This window comes from Carassius auratus, chromosome 8, assembly GCF_003368295.1.
Source record: "Carassius auratus strain Wakin chromosome 8, ASM336829v1, whole genome shotgun sequence".
Classification (NCBI taxonomy): Eukaryota; Metazoa; Chordata; class Actinopteri; order Cypriniformes; family Cyprinidae; genus Carassius; species Carassius auratus.
Genome location: NC_039250.1, coordinates 2,541,055 through 2,565,058, shown reverse-complemented (window position 1 = coordinate 2,565,058; position 24,004 = coordinate 2,541,055). Strand labels below are relative to the sequence as shown.

Here is a 24,004-nt window from a genome sequence, read left to right as displayed (position 1 = left end):
GTCTGTGCAGTGTTACGTGACTCAAGCATGTTTATTATGAATGTGATGTATGCTAGGATTGATTTGTTTCATCAAGCATCGTGTACAAAAACAGGAAACTTGAGTGTAAACATGATGAGAGCAGCTTGGGCGTTCAGGACATCACATACGCCATCTTCATCACTTCAACATCAGCGAGTGATCTCTAGAACTTTTTAGATGTGGCAACATGTGCTTTTTCAGAGCATCTGATTAAGAAGATTTATTAATTGTTTACCTTGCTGCCATTTATTTACTATGGGACGACATGTTTCCACAGGCCACATCTGAGAGTTTCTGTATTACTCATAGCCAAAAGATCCATTAGATTCACTTTCATTCATTCATAATGACGCAGGACAGCAGGCCTATCAGTGTACTGTGGCTATTTAGGAACACAGCAGCTCTTATAAAACAAAAATGGACATTTCCGAGGAACAAATCCATTAAAGGTATTTTTATTTGGACATTTAAAAAAAAGGGTCTGTGATGTGCTGATGTTGTCTCCGGAGAGCTCTGAGACACAGTAAAATAATATTATTCCACGAATAAAAGTGCTTAACTCTCATCGTTTTCTGTTGAAGAAATGAATGCAAAGGCATTGGATCAAACACAAATACTTGACATTTTGATAAAGGTGCATTGCTCACCTTTAACTTTAAAGGCTGAGAGAGGTTATGTCTGCAAACTGTTCTTGTGGAGGGTGGCACAACGGGAAATCACTGACAACTCACTGTTTTAAGGGAAATGATCAATGCCAACAGGATGCTCAGTGATTCAGAGTGTGATCTGGAGGAGGAAATGAAAGCTATGAGCATTTATACAATGCATAACATATCTGTAGGTAATTCTAATTTACATATAGCTATCTTGCATAAAAATAGAGTAATTTAATTTTAGTGGTATTTCTCACTATTTTAATGCACATTTACTCCTTAAAGCTGCAGTCGGTAACTTTTGATGCTCTGGTGTTTAATAAACAGAACTGCTTGCGTCTTGCGGAAGAACATCGTAGCCGGAACTACTTCTCTCTGTTTATGTCTATGAAGAATCACAAAGGTACTGGGTTACTCCGCCGCGGTATCCCCGAAGCAATCTAAAATAGTCCGAATATAAACACTTATTATAGGTGTACCCCAGTGATTCAGGACAAGCTAAAAACACAGTTTGGAAAATGGATTCATGGTGTACTCGCTTATTAGGCTATATAAATTTTTCCAGATTTTGAACACAAACAAAGTTACGGACCGCAGCTCTGATTGGTTGTTTTTTACCGGGAGCGGTGTATTTCTGCAAATGGCAATAGGACACTGGGAGGAGCCACAGGAGCTTGATTTATTCACAGATTATCTGTCTCATATTCTACTGTCAGGACATAATGACAGGTTTAACAAATATGTAAAAAATATATAGTCACAAAAGTTACCTACTGCAGCTTTAAAACTAGAACATTATCATTACATACTTTGAGAAACTGGTGTCATATTTGGAAATGATTTTAAAATCCTGAAATTAAATGATGAAGTACCGTATTGTGTGTAGTATTGTGAGGACGGATATTTGTTTGCGCATCCCGCGCTTTTGTGATATTTACGGGAAAGGAAAGTTTCAGGAAGTAGAGAAACTCAGAGCTCTTCTGCTTTCAAAACGCAAATCATAAAACATTCACTTAGAGATTTACCGAAGAAATCCGCGTGTGTGTAAAGATCACAGGAATAATCTGCTCGAAGACAAGTGTTTTGGTGTAAATCAGATCAAATCTGACAGGTAAAATCACATTAATGACGCTGCAATGTGTCAAACTCTGATATACTCCGAACAAACAGCGTTAAATAGCTAAACTTTGCTAGCTTTAGCATTCTTATGATATTGCATGTTTCTGAAAGTTTGTTGAAGTGATCTGATCTTATGTAGAACGATACCCCGATTATAAATGTGTCATAACAAAGTCATACAACATAGTCAACCCCGTTAAAAACAGAAAGTAGATCACGTTCTTGTTTTGAAGTCTCACATATACAACATATAGATAGTGTTTTTACATATGCGTGTTTGTGATCAAAATGTGTCAGATGTAGCAAAGGTTATTAAATATAATTCTGTGCATTTGCATACACATGTCCCAGTCTAAATATATATATATATATATATATATATGTGTGTGTGTGTGTGTGTGTGTGTGTGTGTGTGTGTGTGTGTGTGTGTGTGTGTGTGTGTGTGCTCTTGTTTTTGTGTCATATCAGGACACTTCTCTGTATAATGACATGGGTATGACACAGGTATTACAAGGAGAGAGTGACTCATGAGGACATAACCCATGTCCCCATTTTTCAAAACACTTATAAATCATACAGAATGAGTTTTTTTGAGAAAGTAAAAATGCACAAAGTTTCCTGTGAGGGTTAGGGTTAGGTGTAGGGTTGGTGTAGGGCCAAAGAATATAAAGTTTGTACAGAATAAAAACCATTACACCTATGGGATGAACACACTTTACACAAAAACAAACGTGTGTGTTTACATTAGTTCTACAGACAGTCATCGTTCTGTTATTGTCGTCCTCTGCAGGGTTTGTATGTGAGTGATTGCGAGGGCCCCATTATGAGCCGTCCACCTTCAATGCAGCCGCAGATGTGTGGCCCCTGGGAGCTGAAGGAGCGGTTGGGTACCGGAGGATTCGGGAATGTCACTCTCTGGCAAAATAAGGTACAACACGGTTCCTTTTTTCATTGAAACTAAGATGCAGACAAGCATTTCACATTCATAAATCCTCTGCTGTGAATGGGTGCCGTCAGAATGAGAGCTGATACAAGCATCACAATAATCCACAAGCAATCCAGTCCATCAGTTAACATCTGGAGAAGACAAAAGATGTGTGTTTGGGAGAAACAAATCCATCACTGAGGCATTTTTTTATTTTAAAGTGTTGCTTCGAACTAAAATATGAATGAAAAAGGGATAAAGTCTGGTCTGAATCAGGAGAGAAATCTGCACAGATCAGTTTGCAAGCCAAGAAGGAGACTGATATTTTAGAAAGAAGCAAGGGTTAAAAGTTAAAAAACGTCTTAATGATGGATTTGTTTCAGCTTTTCACTTCTCAGGACATTAACTGATGTTTATTATTGGGGTGTTTTTATCAGCTGTTTGGACTCTCATTCTGACGGCACCCATTCACTGCAGAGCATCCATCGCTGAACAAATTCCTACGTTTACATGGACATCAGTGATCTAATTAAATACCAGTTTTATATGTCATAGTACATAGATCGATTAATGGCACACATATGACTTTAGTCAGATTAAGGTAAAAATTGTCTGTTTCCATTATTGAAAGCATTGTCTTAATAGTGTTAAAAGCAGAATATTGTTGTCCATGTAAACATACTCAGTGATGTAATGCTACATTTCTCCAAATCTGATTCATCTACATCATCGATGGCCTGGAGTTAAGGACATTTTCAGCAATTGTTTTTTATTTTCGGGATGGGTGAACTATTCCTTTAAACTAGAATATTATCCAGGATCAACATCCGTGTGGGTGCAGACGCTGGAATAATATTCATATCAGGCAGCCGGAACAGATTTATGGTTTTAACAACATTCTTATCATCTTTTCGTTTTTTAGTTATGGCATGATAAAGTTGGGAATCTTGTGTAAACAGGACTTAAGCGTTGAATTCTAGGTAAATCAGGCTCACTGGACAAACAGTAGTAGATGACCGTAAAGCCGTTCTCATGACACTCAGCATGCATCATTGTGCATTTACTGACCGCTGTGCATTAGGATAACACGGAGCAGCAGATGCATAAGCTCATTTATTGATTCCTGTTCAAATACATTTTAAAACACATGTTATTATAGTATAAATGTGGCTTCAGATGCTCAGTTTGAGTGTGGAGAAATGCACACTATTATATTAATTTATGCTAAATTATTCATGCTTCAGGATATTGAAAATATGTTACTTGAAATCTGAAAATTAAAAAATTTTTTAGCATCTTTTAAAGTATAAAACATTTTATGAAAATGTAACATCCTGCTCTATTTCTATGCAAGTTTACGACTTATCGTTAATAAACATGTCCAGGTTTCGACTGAAATTTGCGAATTGCTCAGTTAAACTTTCATAAATGATTATTATAAAATGTATTTATGCATGCATTTATGTAACTATACATGTATGCATATATATTTTAAAAAATCAAGTTTGTAGTCAGGGTTATTATTAACATAAAAAAACATAAAAATGTGATTACTTGAAACTAAATAAAATCTTAAAACATTAATAAATTTAGTTCAAAAGTAATTATGTCGTAGTGCTAAAACACGATGTAATAAAAAAACATGAATCTAAAATGTAGTATATCACAGGGTTTAACTAGGATTAATAAAATGCATTTCATGAGAAAACAGGTCGAATCCTGGTTTAGGACAATGATACTTCAATATGAATGCAGCTATTCCAGGATCAAGAAAGGATGTTGATCTAATAGCATGTTCTGTGTAACTAAGTCACATATCATGTTCATTTGTAACTCAGTTTGGGTTCACAGTTCTTTTTTTGGTGGTCTGCCGATAAATGTCCCACCCCATCCTGGATAAAGGTATGCGAATGTCTTAAAATAAAGGCACTTCAGATTCCCATTCTTCCATTTCCACAGCACTGGGACTGTGACCATGAAAAGTTCTTCAGTAAAAGGAAATGCATGTACCTGCTGTGTCCCACTTTTCCTGTGGCGGGTTACCTCATGGTCACTCACTGCCTGAAACTGGCATATATTCACACACACACACACACACACACACACACACACTCTTAAAGTGGTTTACTGAGCATGACGGTTGTGCCATCTTTAAGGAATGCCCGAATACATTAAACATTAACAGCTTTAATTAGTTGCGGTTTGTTTGCTAGATAAATCATCAGTGGTATAGAAACATGTCCTGGTACTTTACTAAATGAACACATGCACCATCTTCACCTGCTGGACCATAAAACAGGTGAAAAAATTCACCTGATCCAAATCTGCTGATAAGAAGAGCAGGTTTTATTGTCTGTACATCCTGTCCAGTACAGACGGAGTTGAGTCTCACACCCTTTTATGGTCAGTAGTATGACATCATGTGTTAATAATCAGGGTGTTGGTGAAGCGGATGTTGGTGGCCACTCACTGATACCAGTGTGGAAGCTCTGTGGCTTGGTGCAACCATCTGAGACCAGCTTTAATAATCAAATAATCATGATAAATGAATTGTTTTCAGATGTTTGGAGTTGTCATCGCAGTTGAAGACTCTTGATGTGATGTCATTGAGTTTATTAAATGCAGTGCATCATGTTCTCTTACTCACCTGATTGCACTGGTTGCTCTCTTTCTGCCATTTCCGCATGATGTCACCGGACGTCACAGTTCCTGGCATGAGAAATCAAGTTAAACTAAAGGAAGCGAAATAGGAAATGGGCGAGATAGGAGTCTTTTTGGTCTCCTCTCTGAATTTCACTTTTATGCGACGTAATTCTTTATATGTCACAGAGACACTCATCCATTCATCATCTGTCATTTATCATGCATTTGCTTGTGAACTCACGTTAGGCTCCGAGGGTCTCTTAGAGTTTAACTTTATATTGTTATGCTGTTTTGTTCATCTGCTTCTCCCATTAGCTCTTTTTACATTGACTATCATCACTCTAGATAATACGATCAGATTCAATAATAACTTTTCAAATATTTATGAAAATATACACTGATAATTATTCACTTTAATGACATGAGGGGACTGGATGCTTTCAACTGATTTCCTATTGAACTGTCTCTGACTGAACTGCAGAAATCAGACTATTTCAAATATAGTGAATTAAGCTACAAACTCGATTATAATGCAGTGTGTTTCCACCGAACATGTACTTTGAGGTGCAGCTTGTCATATTAATATGGTTTTCCCTGGAATGGAAATATGGGTATTTTATTTGTAAACATCATACTTTTCTTTACTTATTTTAGTTAATGTCATGAAACTAGCGAGCTAAGCTAGTAGCGCTATTGACAGTGTTGTGTAAACATGACTGAAAACGTGAAAAGCAGAGGAACAGACAAACCAATTCATTTGAAATGAGTCATTTATGCTCGAACCGCTCCAATTGATTCAAACTCGTGACTCGTGATGAGTTCATTTAGATGCTCTTAGTTGTTTTGTTAAACGGGTGCAGTGACTTTGGTTTTCAAAAAACACAATGGACCAACACCAGCAGATGACATTGCACCCCAAATCATAACAGACTGTGGAAACTTAACACTGGACTTCAAGCAACTTGGGCTATGAGCTTCTCCACCCTTCCTCCAGACTCTAGGACCTTGGTTTCCAAATGAAATATAAAACTTGCTCTCATCTGAAAAGAGGACTTTGGACCACTGGGCTACAGTCCACTTCTTCGTCTCTTCTTCTTCTCCTCTGATGTTGTCTGTGGTTCAGTAAATCTCTTGACTCGTCTGTGTGTGGTGGCTCTTGATGCCTTGACCTCAGTCCATTCCTTGTGAAGTTCACTTAAATTCTTGAATCGATTTTGCTTGACAATCCTCATGAGGCTGCGGTTCTTTCGGTTGGTTGTGCATCTTTTTCTTCCACACTTTTTCCTTCTACTCAACTTTCTGTTAGCATGCTTAGATACAGCACTCTGTGAACAGCCAGTGTCTTTGGCAATGAATGTTTGCATCTTCTGGACAACTGTCAGATCAGCAGTCTTCCCCATGATTGTGTAGCCCAGTGAACCAAACTGAGAGACCATTTTAAAGGCTCAGGAAACCTTTGCAGGTGTTTTGAGTTGATTAGCTGATTGGCATGTCACCATATACTAATTTGTTTAGATCATGATTTGGTGGTTTTTGTTAAATGTGAGCCGAAATCATCACAATTAAAAGAACCAAAGACTTAAACTACTTCAGTCTGTGTGCACTGAATTTATTTAATACATGAGTTTAACAATCTGAGTTACTGAAATGAACTTTTTCAAGACATTCTGATTTATTGAAGCGCACCGGTAATTGTTCGCAAATCATTATTCAGATCAAAACTATGTTTCAGATTTCAGATTTGGACTTCGTTGCGGCTTCATGAATCTTTTATTTTTCTGATTTGTTTTATTTTTTATTAACCAGTACAAATTACATTATTAAAAACATAACAGAAAAAAAGAGAGAAAGAATACACAAATACAAATCCCTTAGGAAAGTTAACTGATTTTACTATAGTAAGTGTGTAGTAACCACAAATAACATGGTTAAACTATAGTTAGTGTAGAAAAACCATGGTTAATTTGTGGTTACCACAGTTTAACAAGTACTTGTCTAGATCAAGTTTAAATAAAGAAGAGAGAGATTTAGAGCCACTACATTTATGTTTGTGATATTTAGCCACCAGGAAACACAAATAACATTATTTAATCACCATTTCTGTGTGTACACATTGCCATCAAGTGAAACAATCTTTTTAGAAGCGTGACAAAACGGACTTAATCTGTTGTTTAAGGAGAGAGCTATAGTTTCCAAAGGCGGACATCGCTTGTTATGATTTTCAAGGATGTAGAATGCTATGCATGTCCCTACCAATATCCAGCGTCTACTAAACTGTCCCTAGCAATAATTTTGATCAAACAGTTCAGTGCCTTTTTTCTGCCATTATCCCCTCACCAATGAAAAATTTAACCTACGCCCTTGGATCATTTCCGCTTTTCCATTTTTTTGTGGCCGCATCAGAATACCATGGAATTATTTAGTGTTGAATGTTCTATGGTGCTGTTATTGTTAACTGTGAATTAGCTTTTTGTCTGTAATGTTTTACTAACGTGTGTTGGTATATCTGTGTGTGTAGGAAAGTGCCATCCAGATCGCCATCAAACAGTGCCGACAGGAGCTCAGCGCCAAGAATAAGGACAGATGGAGTTTAGAGATCCAGATCATGAAGAGGTGTGTATATCCTGTCCAGAATCCATTTCCTGTTTTTTATGACACCTGTAGGTCACTACAGTTCACACACAGATCCGAAGAGGCATTTACATGGAAGTCTGATCAGCGTCAGAGAGGCTGGAACATGTACATTTAAAACGAACTATTACTGTTTTTGGTTAAAAAACTCGACACACTGTCGCATTAGTCTTTCCGGTGATGACACAATGAAAATAGAGTATGCTATGAGCCTTAAACAGCTAATTTAGTAATAACAACTTTATTATTATTATTTTTTGGACTGAATCATGTTGGTTTTACGTCACAGCTAATGCATCTTTAAAGAGAAAGCACTATTTTCGTAGTATTTTTCCATTTTCACCCACTGAATCTCTTCTGTTTTCCATGTTTTAATGTGCAGGCCATTAAGCAACCACGCATTGCCTTCCCTTGTTATTCGGCTATTTATATATGCTTTTATGAACAAAAGCTCTGAGCAAAACAAAAGAGGGATGAATTTATGAAGCTACAGTAGTAAAAAGTGGCCGTGTCTTTCAGCAGCAGCATTGGTTTGCACCAGTTTTCCAGAACAATCTGAGTTTCATCCATACTGAAACAGTGTGTAAGTGTTAAATGGTGCACACAAACCCTCCCTAGAGCGGTTTAATATGTATTTGGATAGTTAAAGAGTGTCAGAGTGTGAGTGTTTCCGTGACGTTCTGGTGTGGTTGGCTGGATTGTGATCATTATGTGATGAGCACGAGGGGTTCGGGACATGTTGGTTTTCTCAGATTTATAGCAGGCTGTCTCCAGACTTGGTCTGAACCACAAACCTGGACTCTAGTAGAGCTCAGTGTATAAAGCCAAACCACAACGATCACAAACACACACGGGGATGTTTCGGGGGAACACCCAGGGCAACTGTTTCTCTTGTTTTTTTACACATTCAGTGATCATCAAACCTTAGTTATGATGTTGTCAGAGTTCAGTCTCAGAAATGACCTTCAGTTGAACCATTTTTTTCTGGATGGACAGGAATCCCATCATGTTTTCCAGAGTATTTGACTGGATTGGCAAAGGCTAAGAAATAAACTGACGTCAAAACAACACGCAGTCTGATTAAAGTCACCCGTTATGATCAATGAGCAGTGATTCCCCGTCCGTGTTCGACTCTGACGTGTCCACTGTAACCCTGTGAGCGCTCATGTAATGATAACATACGATTTGTGATGAATCCTTGCTGTCTGTGTCATAACTCAGATTAAGATTCTTGTGATGTTTGGTCATCCTGAACACTTTGGGGAACCACACTGAAACTCTAGATGCACTGCAAAAAACGACTTCTAAGTCCATTTTTATTGACTAGTTGAAGAATCTGTAAATCTTTCAAACAAAAAGCAACGCTACATAAGAAATTGTAACAGTTTTTAAATAATGCATCTTTAATATGAGGGTATTTTGACTTACTGCAATGGAAAAGGTCACTTATTTTTAGTTTAAACAGCAAAAACATAACCAGTGCAGATGCCAAGGCAAAATACCATCTTATTGAAGATACAATAGCAGTGCTACTTTTTAAGCAAACTTATCTTGTTTTAAAGAATGTTAGATATTTTAACTGGAAAGCAAGATGAAAATAGTCATAAAGAATGATGTTTTGCAGTGTAACGCAGTTAGCTACTTTACAGGTTTACAATACACAAACAACTTATATTGACGCTGATAATACAGCAATATTGGGACATTCTGCCAGGAATAAAATAATCATAATTCAGAATCAGGATTATGCCTTGAATGTACAATTTGTGTTTAAAGAAATGGGTTTTAAAGTCACAATGTAACGGAGGATTTGGTTGTGTTGATCGTATAGAGGCAGATCTGAAAAGGGTGGAGTTTTAGACAACAAAATTAGAGAAAATTGTCATTTCATTGGAAGATTGAGATTCTTGATTAAGAAATAAATGCTCAAATAAAATAGCTCTATAAAATGCATTTATAAAATGGTTAGAATTCCCATTTAAACCAACTATAAAATTCATTATTACTTTTCAGAATAGGCATTAAATTTGGACTCAAGGCATCCGTGACATGCTTGATTTGTGATGCACTAATCACAGTTTTGCATTCTATAACGTTTGTGAATTGTATTTCAGTTATTGAATTAACGCAACTGGTGAACTTTCTTTTTTTCCTTTTTGAACACTAAGAGTCAGTGTTTACTGCTGAGGATCTCAAGCACAGTAAGAGGTTTGCTCTCCAAAGCATTGGCTTATAACTGAAGGGAATTTGTTTGGATGTTTGGATGCTGAATCTTTTTACGAGATAAAGAAAAGCCAAAAAGATGCAGTATAACACCTCTTATGCAAGTCACCCGTCTTTACTCAAGACCTAATATTTGTTATCACAGCAATGTGTCAGAATGTGTGCCTGTGAAGGTTAAAACCAGCTCTTCATGTTCTCAGATGATAGTTTTAGTTGCGGTTATCCTGTTATGGTGCCTGGAGTCCATCTGGTTTTACTCTTCTTTGTCCTGAGCGTGTGTTTTATAGGAGGTTCGTGCAGGGCCGGGCCGGCCAGCCGTCTGATTATTACAAGCACATTTTTAATAATGATATTATGTAACCCAGATTATGAGAGGGTTGCATGTACGTTGAGTTCTGTTGTTTGCATGTTATGATGAAACGCCTCTCTTCTGGCAGGTTGAATCACATGAATGTTGTGGCGGCGAGAGATGTTCCAGAAGAGCTCCAGAAACTGGCCACAAATGACCTGCCATTGCTGGCCATGGAGTACTGCCAGGGAGGAGACCTACGCAAGGTGTGCCACTTACTGAAATGTTTTTGGGCATGTACTATGGTGAAAGCATGGGTTTTTGGGCATGTAGCGTATTAATACCATAGTATATGAATATTTGAATAATTTAGTTCAATAATCGAAATTAAACCAAATGCATTTAAATAAATATATGCACTGCATGTTTCAGAGTGAAGCATGGCACTGTGTTTATTTACACACCAGCAGCTCATTATCCACAGGTCTCTCTGTAAAATTTTGCCTTAAAATAAATTCCTTGTCTGGCTGAAATAAATTCCACCAACCGTCTTCCCAAATTTGTCATAAGAACTGCTTCTGGACAAGAAATGCTTTGAAGGCTCCCAATGGTTTATAATCAAAATAAAAGTTTGATTGGTTTAATGTTTGAATTTGAAGAAATTAAGACAAGGCAAGGCAAGTTTATTTATATAGCACATTTCGTACACAATGGTAATTCAAAGTGCTTTACATAAAAGAAGACAAGCATAAATAAGTATTGTAATTTTGCAGTTGTCATCTAAAAGAATATAATATAATATTATTTTGTAAAATTCGATTATTGTAGTAAAATATGACAATTCTTATTTAGTTTTTATTTAACATTTGTTATATTTTTATGTAAAAATGAAAATAATTATGCTTTTTATTATTATTTTCAGCCATATTGATATAAACAATTCTGTTCAAAAGTTTTCACACCCCTTGCAGAATCTTAGTTTTTTAAATAATTTTAACAAAAAAAAAGTTTTATTTAGTATCGGGATACCCAATATTATCAAAAAGTCATTGAGATCATTTGTGAAGTGAACTTTTGCTTGAATGGTGATCAGATTCACTGTTTTGGATTGAATAAATATCACAAGCATGGCACTTTTAAATTAAATATTTTAGATATAGATTTATTCATTACTCTGTAATATTTCTTTCAAATGGATTATTATAATTTAAATACAGGGTTTAAAGAAACAGCATCTGTCTGAAGAAAAAAAAGCAGTGATTTTATTATAGTTATTTACAAAGCTTTCAACGTACTCTCATTAAAACAATTACTTTAATAATGTTTATTTCGTTCCAACTAAGATTTTGTTCCAAACTCACCGAAATGTTAAATAATCTGTTTAAAATCCCTGACTTGGCGTCAAAAATATTTTTTGGCATTGGCATCAACTGTCAGCCAAAATAAAACATAAAATATTGGCATATCAGCAAAAATCTTATATTGTGCATCAGTAATTGGGCACGATACTGAATAAGTTATTTCTGCTAATAGATGTTTAAAAAAAAATCCTCTTATTTTGTTAACATTTCTATCATTTTGGGAGTTTCTGCAAGGGGTGTGTAAACTTTTGAGCAAAACTTCTTTCACTAACAAGCACAGCAAACATGGATTTTCTTGCATTTTAAATTGCACTCGCAATCAGAAAAATCACTTAAATATGCAGCTCTATTCAGTTGCATGTTTTTTTTATCACAATAATCTCTGTTTCCAGTATCTGAACCTGCTTGAGAACTGCTGTGGCATGAGAGAAGCTGCTGTACTGACACTGATTCAAGATATATGTGAGTGCGCAGACACCAGCCGATGGAAATCCAATGTTATTCCCATCAGTCGCAACACAATAACACATGCAGCTGTTAAACTCAGGTTTTCCAGCACATTTTGAGTTGGCCAGCCAGACTAGATGGCCTTGTTCATGTGAGCAGGTTAACGTCTATGCTAAAGCTGAGTTTGTGTAAGATCTGGTTTTTTTAAATGTCAGAATATAAACCGAGTCAAATATATGACCCACATTTGCAGCTGAAAGTGCTGGAGAGTATGAATCAGACCAATCGGATGTCTACACACCCAAACTCACAGTATTCAAGAAAAACAGTTTGACGTTATAAAGTGCAAGACGTTTTTTTAGCAAGAAAAGGAGAAACCAAACACATCAGAAATGGCGTGGGAGCCCTATTAAAACGTATAGACTTAAAATAGATATTTAATCCAGAAATGTCAATTCTGTCAACATTTATTCACCGTCACGTCATCCCAAAACTGTATGACTTGATTTTCTATGGAGATGTTAACTAAGTTTAACCATGATTCATTTAACCATCAACTTTGCTTAAGAAATTTTCCCAGAACCCCCCAGTAGAAATAAAAACAGCCCCAAATGAGTCAATAGTTGTCATATAGTAAGAGTATAGAGATATTAAGATCATCTGATGAGCTCATATTAAGACTTTTGATTGCAGACATTGATGTTTTGGCAAATCTGAGCACAGCTTGAGATTGCCAAAAAAGTAATATATCGAAAATACTTAGTATAGCTCACCATATTTACCGACATCGCTTAAGATTTTTTAACTTTATTTGGAGTACTGCTTGTGCACAACGCTTAATATTATCTTAATGTTAAGCCTAAAATGTGTTTCAATGTCACTATTGATGAGGATTGCATGCTCTTTGAGTAATATCAGTCTTGAAATGCAAATGTATCTGAAGTATACTTGCAAGACTTCCACTTGAGCACAATCAAATATACTTCAGTATGTTTTAAGTTGGACCTCAGCACTATGTCTGTCCAATTAAAGTACAAAATTAGAAGAGAATCAAAGATACACCTTCTTTCTTTGCGTGAACATCTGGGCATCGCTATACAAATCTTCCCACACAGTGACATAGACATGTGGGGGCGTGTTTAAATGAGGTTGACTCTTAACTTTTATAAAGAATATCTCTTTGGATTCGAGACTTTTGTCTTCGCAACTTTACAGATCTTCTTTATGCACCAAGAGCTTGTAACACTCCAAATAGAAAACAAAACTTTAAATTGCATCACATGACCCCTTTAACAAACCATGTGACGTTATTAGTGTTATTATGGTAACACGAGTGGTATTTATTCTCCAATGTGAGTGGATTCACTTTGTTTACATTCAGTCCAGGACGATCAAGCTCAAAGTGGATCTGAAGAAAGGTCTTACATGCTTGTTGCACAACTCTATGATAACATCACTCAGTGGTCCGCGGGTGATTTCACTGGTAAATCCCAATCATATGAAAACCTGGGTTTAGTCACTGGCATCATCCTGTTTGATTTCCGCTCTTCAGCCAAAACATTGCGGTTCTGAATGATTTCTGTGAACATACTGCTTGTCTGTCAGTCGATGTGTAAGTCATGGTTCCAGTAATATTGACTGATTTTGCTATGTGACCTTATCATCTCATTTACTTGTAATTTCACTTTGGCAGTCTGTAATAGCGCTGGCTTTGGTTTAATGAACGAACAGTCCGGCCAAAATACCACTTTTGTCAATGTTTACTCCCCCTTATGTTGATCCGAATGTGTATCGTTTTATGGTCACACTTTATTTTAGGGTCCAATTCTCACTATTAACTAACCATTAACTATGACTTTTGCCTCAATTAACCCCTTATTTGCTGCTTATTAATAGTTTATAAGGTAGTTGTTAAGTTTAGAGTATTGGGTAGGATTATGGATGTCATGCATTATATGTACTTTATAAACAGCCAATATGTTAATAATAGACATGCTAATAAGCAACTAGTTATTAGTGTGAATTGGACCCTATACTAAAGTGTTACCGGTTTTATTTCTTCTGTAAAACACTACATTAATGGGAATAAAAACTAAAATCATTCTCCACAGAAGAACTAAAGTTTGACTAAATGATACAAGAATGCTCATTTCTGGGTGGATATTTTATAATTTAAAGTGAAGTGTGTTACACATCTGAATTTAAATGCAGTCACGGGTTTAACCCATCGAGCACTTTGGGGTGAAGCTGTCAGTTTGTCTTATTTTTGCACAATCCTTATCTTTTGACAAGAGTTTTGTTGACATTTTACATCAAGACAGACATTTGAAGGAAACACTTTAACACACACTGTACAATCAGGACCTGCACGAGTTGAATAAGCGTTTCATGATCTCATTAAAATGCAAATCTAACTAATACATGAGCATCCGATAAGACTATATCTGAGTTGTTAATTAAAAATCTCTCTTTAGCCTCGGCGCTGACGTACCTCCACGGGATGAGGATTATTCACAGAGACCTCAAACCAGAAAACATCGTCCTTCAACAGGGAGAGAAACGGGTGAGTGCAGAGAGAAACCTGATTCACCAAACAATGTTTAATTACAAATGATAATTTATTCTGCAGTAACTGTTTTTTAGATGGTTTTTTAAATGCTGAATTAAAGATGCATTTCTGCATTTCTGTGTGCAGTTGGTTCATAAGATCATAGATCTGGGTTACGCTAAAGAGCTGGACCAGAGCAGCCTGTGCACATCGTTTGTTGGGACGCTGCAGTATCTGGTGGGTACTGCATTACATAGACTTCTCATCGTTCCCACTGTCATCTTTACTGATGTAAAGTCATTTGTGTGTCTCTCTCAGGCCCCTGAGCTGTTAGAACAGCAGAAGTACACTGTGGCAGTGGATTACTGGAGTTTTGGGACGCTGGTGTTCGAGTGCATCACAGGATTCAGGCCTTTTCTTCCAACCTGGCAACCCGTGCAATGGTATTTATGCCCTGTGGCAGCCTGATTAGATGTTTCTCTGTTAGATCGGTGGTTCTCACTCTCCCCATTGTCCACAACAGTCACACCATGTAGGCTAATAATAGTTTGAAATGATGTATCTGCTGTCATGTATGTTTCAGTTTCAGTATTAAACTTTTTATTATCATTACTATTTTTTCTAAATAATCGGAAACTATAGTTTCTATGCATTAAATTCCAGTTTTCCAAAATTCTTATAAATAAGCCGAATGTTCTTCATGGTTCCCGTTCTTCTAAACCGAGGAAAAAATATTAAACATGACTTCTACATGATAAAATATTTAGAGCTTGAGCTTGAACAAAAAATTACATTCTTTATAAAATATTCGCATTTTAATAAATTCCATGACTTTTCCAAGTCTAAAAATCACACTTTTGAAATAAGGCTTCCTCATATATCCCAGTTTTTTTTTTTTTTTACTTCCATGAAATACTTGTTGAGAGGATTAATTAAGAGAAATATTTAATGCAAATGTACTGAGGCTTGAGAAGCACTGTTCTAGAGCATCTATGCTTTCTATCCTGCTTTTAAATAAATAAAACAGACTGACAAAGGAAGGTTAACTAACATGCAGATATGTGGAAATTACACGATTTATAAAATAATTAATAATAATTTTATTAAATATATGCATCCCTGGAGCACAAAAGCAGTCTTAAATCTCTGGGAGAGATTTATAGAAATAGACAAAAATACATTTTATGGATCAAAGTCATCATTTTTCTTTTATGAAAAAAAAAAAATCATTAGGATATTAGGTAAAGATCATGTTCCATGAAGATATTTAGTACATTTCCTATCGTAAATACGTCAAAACTTAATGTTTGATTAGTAATATGCATTGCAAAGAACTTAATTTGAACAACTTTAAAGATGATTTTCTCAATATTTTGACTTTTTTGCCCCCTCAGATTCCAGATTTTCAGATAGTTGCATCTCAGCAAAATATTGTCCATCAATGGAAAACGTATTTATTCAGCTTCAGATGATGTATAAATCTCAAAAAACACATACACACACACACACACACACAATAAATCAGCCTTTGCGTGATCGGTTCAATTCTGTATCTACATGAATTCATCAGCAAGACTCAAAACAAAACCCAAGCTTTCATAATTCATGCCTTCACAGCTTGAGCCAGAGTTCAGAAAGAAAGAAACCTTTCATAAATCTCCACGAAGCACAATTGTTCAAATATTGTGTTTGAGGAGAGAAAATATTTCTGCTTCAACGGCTTGTTTTTCCAGAGATTTCTGTACTGTGATTGGCCGCGCTCCAGTATTGTCACCACATGGACTGTTTTTAAAACATCAAGACTGACGCCGGCGCTAAAGGATGTGTTGCTAAATAAACCCAGCTTCACGTGAACTCCCATCGCTCTCTTTCTTCTCAGGCACAACAAGCTGTTGCAGAAACAAGTGGATGATATCGTGGTGTACGAGGATCTGACGGGAGAAGTGCGATTCTCCAAACACCTCCCGAACCCTCACAACCTCAACAAGTGCGTTTTTGTATGATGCATTCGAGGGTCTGTAATGTGAGACTGAATAAACAATGGTGACATTACGTAGAATGGGATCCATCAGTATTTGTGGTTATCATAATAAAAGCGTAGTTAATCAGACTGTATCTATGTGTTTCAGACTGTTATCTGGTGAACTGGAGAGCTGGCTACAAATGATGCTGAGATGGTCACCTAAAGAGCGAGGCAAAGATTTAAGAAAGCGGAGCCAGGAGAGTCAGGACGGGGTTAAAGACTCGGAGGAGGACAGTAAAGAAAGCAGTTCAGAGGCCGGCAAAGACTCTCCGAAAGCCTCCTGTTTCTGCTTCGATGAACTGAGCCGGATTCTGAATCTAAAGGTGTGTGAATCTGTCTCTGGTCGATGTCGAGCGATCACGGTGTCGCGTGTGAAGATGTCTGATGCGATGCTCTCTGTCTCCTCAGCTGGTCCACGTGCTCAACATGAGCTCGGCTGAGATATTCAGCTACTCGGTGCAGCCGCAGGAGGACGTGGCGTCCCTGCAGGAGCGAATCGCGCAGGACGCTCGCATTCCTCCGGCCAATCAGGAGCTACTGCTGGAGGCGGGGCTTGCGCTCGAGCCGAACAACAGCGTCATGCAGTGTGCGATCGATTATAGCGTAGGTTTAGAATTCTGGATTTAAATAGTATCAGTATTTGAATTATATTTAAATTTAAAAGGCATGATCTCACATTAGGCCACAAGAGGGCGCATCAAGCATAATATTACTAATGCACATTTATTAAAGCAATAAAATAACATGACTATTTGTGAAAAAGTGTTCATAAACCAAATATAATTAATTAAGTTGCTTAAACAAATGCAACATTTTTTTGCATTCAAATGTGGATTTTTATTTTAAATCCGAAGCAGTTTCCTCAATTCAAGCTGATTTGATTGAGTGTTGATTTCATCCTGATGGTTTGGTGTTGTTTAGATGATGGACACCCGGCGGGCGGACGAGCCGCTGGTTTTCCTGTTTGACCGCTCCTGCTACAGCTACGAGCCTAAGTTCACGCCGCGAGTCCTTCCTGAGAACATCCGATTCGTCCGTGAGTAACTGTCTGAAGTCAGAACTGTGAGACAGAGAGTCAGTCAGAATTCCAAGTCAGAGTTTATATCTTACGATTTCAGCGTTTTCCTCAGAATTGCTTATTACTCACAATTCAAAAAAAAAAAAAAAACAGAATTGTGAGATATAAACTTGTTCTTTAATGTGTGTATATATATATATATATATATATATATATATATATATATATATATATATATATAGTTTTTTATTTATTTATTTTAATTATTTATTTTTTTAATGGGAGCCTTTTTGTGACACAGAATTTTTTTTTTTAATATTGTATTGTATAAATATAGAATTTATTAATATACATTGGATATATACTTTATAACCAATGTATAAAATAACATAGAATATAACACACAATTCTATATATATATATATATATAATGTGGAAGAAATAAGCTTCCATTAGAAAAATGATATAAATATGAAATTATAAAACAAAAATAAAAGGTACACAATAAAATATAAAAATACAGAATAATAGAAAAAGTTTTTAAAGAATCCAAAAAAATTTAAGATGTTTTATCTGCTGTTTTATTCCGGATTAAAGTGTAAAAATATTTATGTAGTTAAAAAGTAGTTAAATATCTGACTTTGTTTCATAAACACCATAGTGAACACAAAAAATGTAATGGCTGTTTGAAAACATTAATATGGTCTGACTTCCTCTCTTTTCCATGACATGCGTGTCTGAAACAGAATGAAGCACAGCGTGTTTCGTTTAAAGGAGGAAGCGCATTATTTCTGCTTTTCTGCTTTTTTTCATTCAGCTGTTTTCCTACACACTCGTTCTCCTCATTGTTTACTTGACTCACGCTCAACCTGATTGGTGGAAAACAAGCTTCTAATAGATCAGCAGAGTTATTATAAAGTGCCTACAATAACAATACTGTTCATTACTGCAGTATATAAGAAGAAGCAGCCTAAACTGATGTGTGTTTTGTGGTGTAGAGAACGAGCCCAAGCGCTTGCTGGCCTACAGCTCTCAGAGACGCACCTGGGGTCAAGCGTGGCACACCATCCGCTCGCTGAAGGAGGACTGGCAGAGACTGCAGCAAGGACAGAAAGTGGCCATGTAAGAGGAGAAGCGCTGTATGAGAGCGGACGCTGATGCCAGAGGCTGTGAGTGACCCGTTCTCTCTCTCTGTTCCAGCATGAGTCTCCTCAGACACAACGGCACGCTGTCCAAGCAGAAGAACGAGATGGTGTCCATGCACCAGAGGTTAAAAGCCACGCTGGAGTTCTTCAGCACCAGTCTGCACATCGACATCGACAAATACCAGGAGCAGAGAGCGACGGGCATCGGTATCAGAGTCAAACACTAGTGTACTGACACTGTAAATGCTTACTGTTGTTTAAAAATGTGAAAGAGTATTATAAAAGTTTTGCATGACGTTGCATGTTTAATTCAGTGAGGGGCGTCCAGTTATCATCTTAGAAATTCAAATGTTTTTTTTTGTTGTTGAATGTAATTTAACGTAAAAATATATTAACTTATAATTAAATAATTAGCTGGGAAGATAGACAACAGCAATTGATTAACAGTTATTAATACATTTATATCTGTTTATTTTATTATTGGTTTAAAAATCACTTTATATCCTTTTTTTCTATTAATTAATTAATTACAAAACCGTTACATTATACTAGATATCCTTTCATTTTTTATATATATATTTTTTTTAAATAAGCACTTGACATTATTTCCAAATAATTATTATCATTCTTAAAAGATAAGCACTTGATATCCTTTCCAAATAATTAGTTTATTATTATTATTTTAAAATTAGCACTTGATAGCCTTTCAAATATTTAATTATTTATTTTATTTATTTTTTAGAAGTATTTTTTTTTATTAGCACTTGACATTATCTCCAATTAATGATTAGTGATTATTATTTAAAATAAAATATTATTAGTTATTATTACTTTTAAAAAGCATGTGATGTCCTTTCCAATTAATTTATTTTAAGTATTTTATTTTTATTTTTTACAATTAGCACTTGACATTCTCAAAATAATTTATTATTAGTAGTAGTAGTAGTTTAAAAAAGCATGTGATAAACCTTTCCAAATAATTAATCAACACACTTCTCATAGTGTGCAAAAAGCATTATTGGCAATGTCTTCTTAAAAGGGGAACATCTCGACAAATCTGCTCATGCTGTGGATGTTTCCTTGTTTTCCAGCCTCTGAAAAATTATTGAGTGTCTGGAGAGAGATGGAGCAGACCGCCCTGGACTGTGGACAGGTCAGAAGAGTGTGTGTGTGATGTCATACGGTCAGCCGTGCCAGTGAACATAGCTAATGTGATTGTAATGTGTGTGTGTGTGTGTCAGACAGAAGACGTGAATAAGCTGGAGGAGGAGATGATGACCCTTCAGACTGATATCGTGGACCTGCAGAGACAGCCGTGGAGGAGCGGAGAGGCTTTAGAGACGCTGTAATCAACACACACACACACACACACACACACACTCAAGGTTGGTTGTGATGATGAGTGACTCACCTGTGTTGTGTTTTGCAGCGAGGTGAAGGCCATGGAGCTCTTCCGTAAACTGAGAGAGAAGCCCAGAGGTAAGACACGTTCCTCTTCCTCTTCCTCAGGACGAGCCGATCTTCACCTCGTCTGAATCTCTCTCTCTGTGTGTGTCTCCAGAGCAGCGCAGTACGGGAGACTGTCAGGAAGTGATCAAACTGGTGGTTCAGGCCGTGCAGTTCTACGAGAGGAAGCTACGGGACTTCTACACACACCTCAGGTCAGCTTCTGTGGGACTTCTCATCAGATTTCACTAAAAACATCCGCGTGTGTGTGATATATACACTGTTTCAAGCCTTGCTGTGGACAGAGGAAGCTTCTTTAATTTAATTTATTATTAATTTTCTTACAAATCCCCCGTTAAGACTACAGAATATCAGATTATATAAGCTCACAGAGTACACTTTCTTAAAAGTAAAAAAGCCTCTAACACTAGCTTGCTCCATTCTTTTTGTGTTTTTTTTTATTTATTATATAACAAAAAAAAACCTTTGCAATGAATTAATGAATGCTTTGATTAAAAGCATCTGCTAAATGACTAAATGTAAATTCTTTTATATCTGTAATATCTTTTTTTGTCATATGTATATCTTTTTTTTTTAATAAGTATTCATTTTGTATTGAAATGCATTGAATTGCATGGTATTAATTTGCATTGAAAATAAACTAATTAGGATTAAATTTGTACCTTTAACTTGATAATTTCAACATGTTTTTGGGTAACACTTTAGAATAAGGTTCCATTAGTTAATGTTAGTTAATGAAAATACAGTTATTCATTGTTAGTTCATGGTAATTCACAGTGCATTAACTAATGTTAACAAGCACAACTTTTGATTTAAATAATGCATTAGTAAATGTTGAAATTAACATGAACTAAGACTTATAAATGCTGTAGAAGGATTGTTCTTGCTTAGTTCATGTTAACGAAAGTAGTTAACTAACATTAACTAATGGAACCTTATTCTAAAGTGTTACCTGTTTTTGTATTTTCTTTGTATTCCCTTTGCTCTATCCTATATACTGTCAAAGAATGATCAGCTCAGTGATCATGATCATTATTTTAAATGTTTAAGATCAAGTTGTGCGTGTGTGTGTGTGTGTGTGTGTGCAGTAAGACGATGGTGTGTCGTCAGAGGGTTCTGGAGCTGCTGCCGCGTGTGGAGGGGATGGTGATTGCGATGGCTCGCAGCGAGCAACAGCTTCAGCATCTGCAGGAGAAGAGACAGAAGGAGCTGTGGAACCTGCTCAAAGTGGCCTGTGTATGCATACTATCCATACTCCTCCTACAGCATGCGTGTGAGCACATGCACGATGCCGTGTGCTTGACTTGAGCGTGTGTGTGTTTTAGAGTAAGGTTCGTAGTCCAGTGAGCGGCAGTCCAGACGGAGGACGGACTCCACCGGCCCCTGCACACCCGCTGATGTCCCACAGAGCGTCCGACGTACCGCAGGCGTGAGTCTAGTGCATCAGACACTTTGCATTCATTTGCATGCATGTTTCCATCATGAGTGTTCCTCTCTCGTGTGTGTGTGTCTGTTTAGAGACGAGTCTCTGCTTGTGATCGAGGAGAGCAAGATGTTTGAGAGCCGCCTGCAGAGTTTAGTGCAGGACACCATTCAGGAAACAGAGAGCAGCATGCAGGTAACTCGTTTGAGAAATAGAAACATTGTAGTGTAGTGTAGTGGACTTCAAATTCAGCAAAAATTGATGTGCTCACTCTCAACCCATCCAAGATTAGGATGAGTTTGTGTCTTCGTCAGATTTGGAGAAATGCAGCGGTGCATCACTTTGCAATCACGTTGATCCTCTGCAGTGAATGGGTGCCGTCAGAATGAGAGTCCAAACAGCTGATAAAAACATCACAATAATCCACACCCCTCCAGTTCATCAGTTAATGCCTTGAGAAGCTGCGTTTGTAAGAAACAAATCTGAATCTTAAGTCGGTAATCCATAATAACGCTTCCTTCTGTGAAAAAGTGGTCTGGTCAGGAGAGAAATCTGCACAGATCAAACACAGTTTTCATGCCAAAACAGCTCTTTTTAATGTGAGAGATGTTTATTTTATTTTTATTTGAATTTTAAAACACCTTAATCATGGATTTGTTTCTTAAAAAATAGCTTTCGTCTTCTCAAGACATTAACTGATGGACTGGAGTGCTGTGGATTATTGTGATGTTTTTATCGGCTGTTTGGACTCTTGTTCTGACGGCACCCATTCACTGCAGAGCATCCATTGATGAGACACTGATGCAATAATACTACATTTCTTTAAATTTTCTTCTGATGTAGAAACTAACTCATCAGAATGTCTCCTGAATCCATCTACAGGAAGCATATCCATATCCAAAAAACACACAGGTCAGAGATTATATTGATCACTGACGTTTATCTCTTTTTCTGAAAGATACTGAGAGAGTGGAAGTGGCTGAACGGGGGACAGGATCTGGCTTGATCCTGAGGATACACAGGTTACCTGCACTCGAGTGTTTGTCAGAGAATCAGACTGTTACCTCAAAATCAATCAATGTTATACTGCCCCCAACTGGAAGAACTTGATACTGCAGGCCGCCTGTGCTGACGATTCATTCCTGTCAACTCACACTTGACTCATTTACTCTATGCATTTCTTACATTTAAGCGGTTATAAAGCCTTAAATATATTTTTTTAGTCCTTTAGGTTAATTTGAAGAATTCTTGCATCAGAACACTTGACAATTTTCCCGCCTTTCTGATGTTTTCTATGCAAATTTCTCTTCACGTATTAATGTAGTGTAAATATTGTTGGCTCCATGACAAATGGCTTGTGCTGTACCTCATTTGTAAGTCACTCTGGATAAAAACATCTGCTTATTGAATTAATGAAAACATAAATCCATCCTAGTTCATTACCTCACTGAGACTAGACACTTCAGGTCTGATCTCTCAGTAGGTGTATATGAATAAATGTGGACTTTTATTTTTGTTTTCATCCTTTATGATGCTGTTAAGATTTCATGACCAAAAGTAAAACAAAAGTTATGGAGATTATTTTTACATGCAAAAAAAAAAAAAACAATAGCATCTGTGGTACACAGAAAAAAAAAGTGTAATAAAATGTAATATCCAAGTATTTTGTGTGTTCCTGTTTTCTTTTAATGAAAACATTTCCAGTACTTAAACTTTTGAAGTATATCTAAAGTTGTGACAATTATGCAGAGAAAAATAACTTATTTTTTTGACATACAGCAGCATATTGGAAATGTTTTTTTTAATATTTTGAATTTTTTATTTTTTATATCCATCTTAATTTAGTTTTGTCATTTAGCAACATATTTTTTATTCTTTCTTTTTTTCAGTTTTAGTTATTTTGGTACTTTATTTCATGTTTTTTCGATGGTTTTAGTTGACCATAATAGCACACACACAAACACAAAAAAATCTAAATTGTATAAAGGTATGGTTCATGTTTTTGTTTTCAAGTGTGATTTAATTTAACTTTAAACATGCATTTTTTTAAATACATTGTTTGCGTTTT

At 36.4% G+C, this 24,004-nt stretch overlaps 1 protein-coding gene across 1 annotated transcript; it reads left to right on the top strand.

The window, feature by feature from the left end:
- The first annotated feature begins 1,613 nt into the window (after positions 1-1,613).
- Positions 1,614-23,573, top strand: ikbkb (inhibitor of nuclear factor kappa B kinase subunit beta). Its single transcript, XM_026269064.1, has 22 exons — positions 1,614-1,785; positions 2,584-2,721; positions 7,880-7,974; positions 10,653-10,770; positions 12,258-12,327; positions 14,787-14,875; positions 15,008-15,097; positions 15,179-15,303; positions 16,740-16,847; positions 16,990-17,206; positions 17,292-17,486; positions 17,805-17,919; positions 18,900-19,023; positions 19,102-19,253; positions 20,138-20,199; positions 20,288-20,391; positions 20,476-20,525; positions 20,608-20,707; positions 21,602-21,749; positions 21,839-21,942; positions 22,032-22,131; positions 22,895-23,573. The coding sequence occupies exons 2-22, from the start codon at positions 2,617-2,619 to the stop codon at positions 22,940-22,942; spliced, it is 2,319 nt and encodes a 772-aa protein (XP_026124849.1). The 5' UTR covers positions 1,614-1,785; positions 2,584-2,616; the 3' UTR covers positions 22,943-23,573.
- Positions 23,574-24,004: the final 431 nt, after the last annotated feature.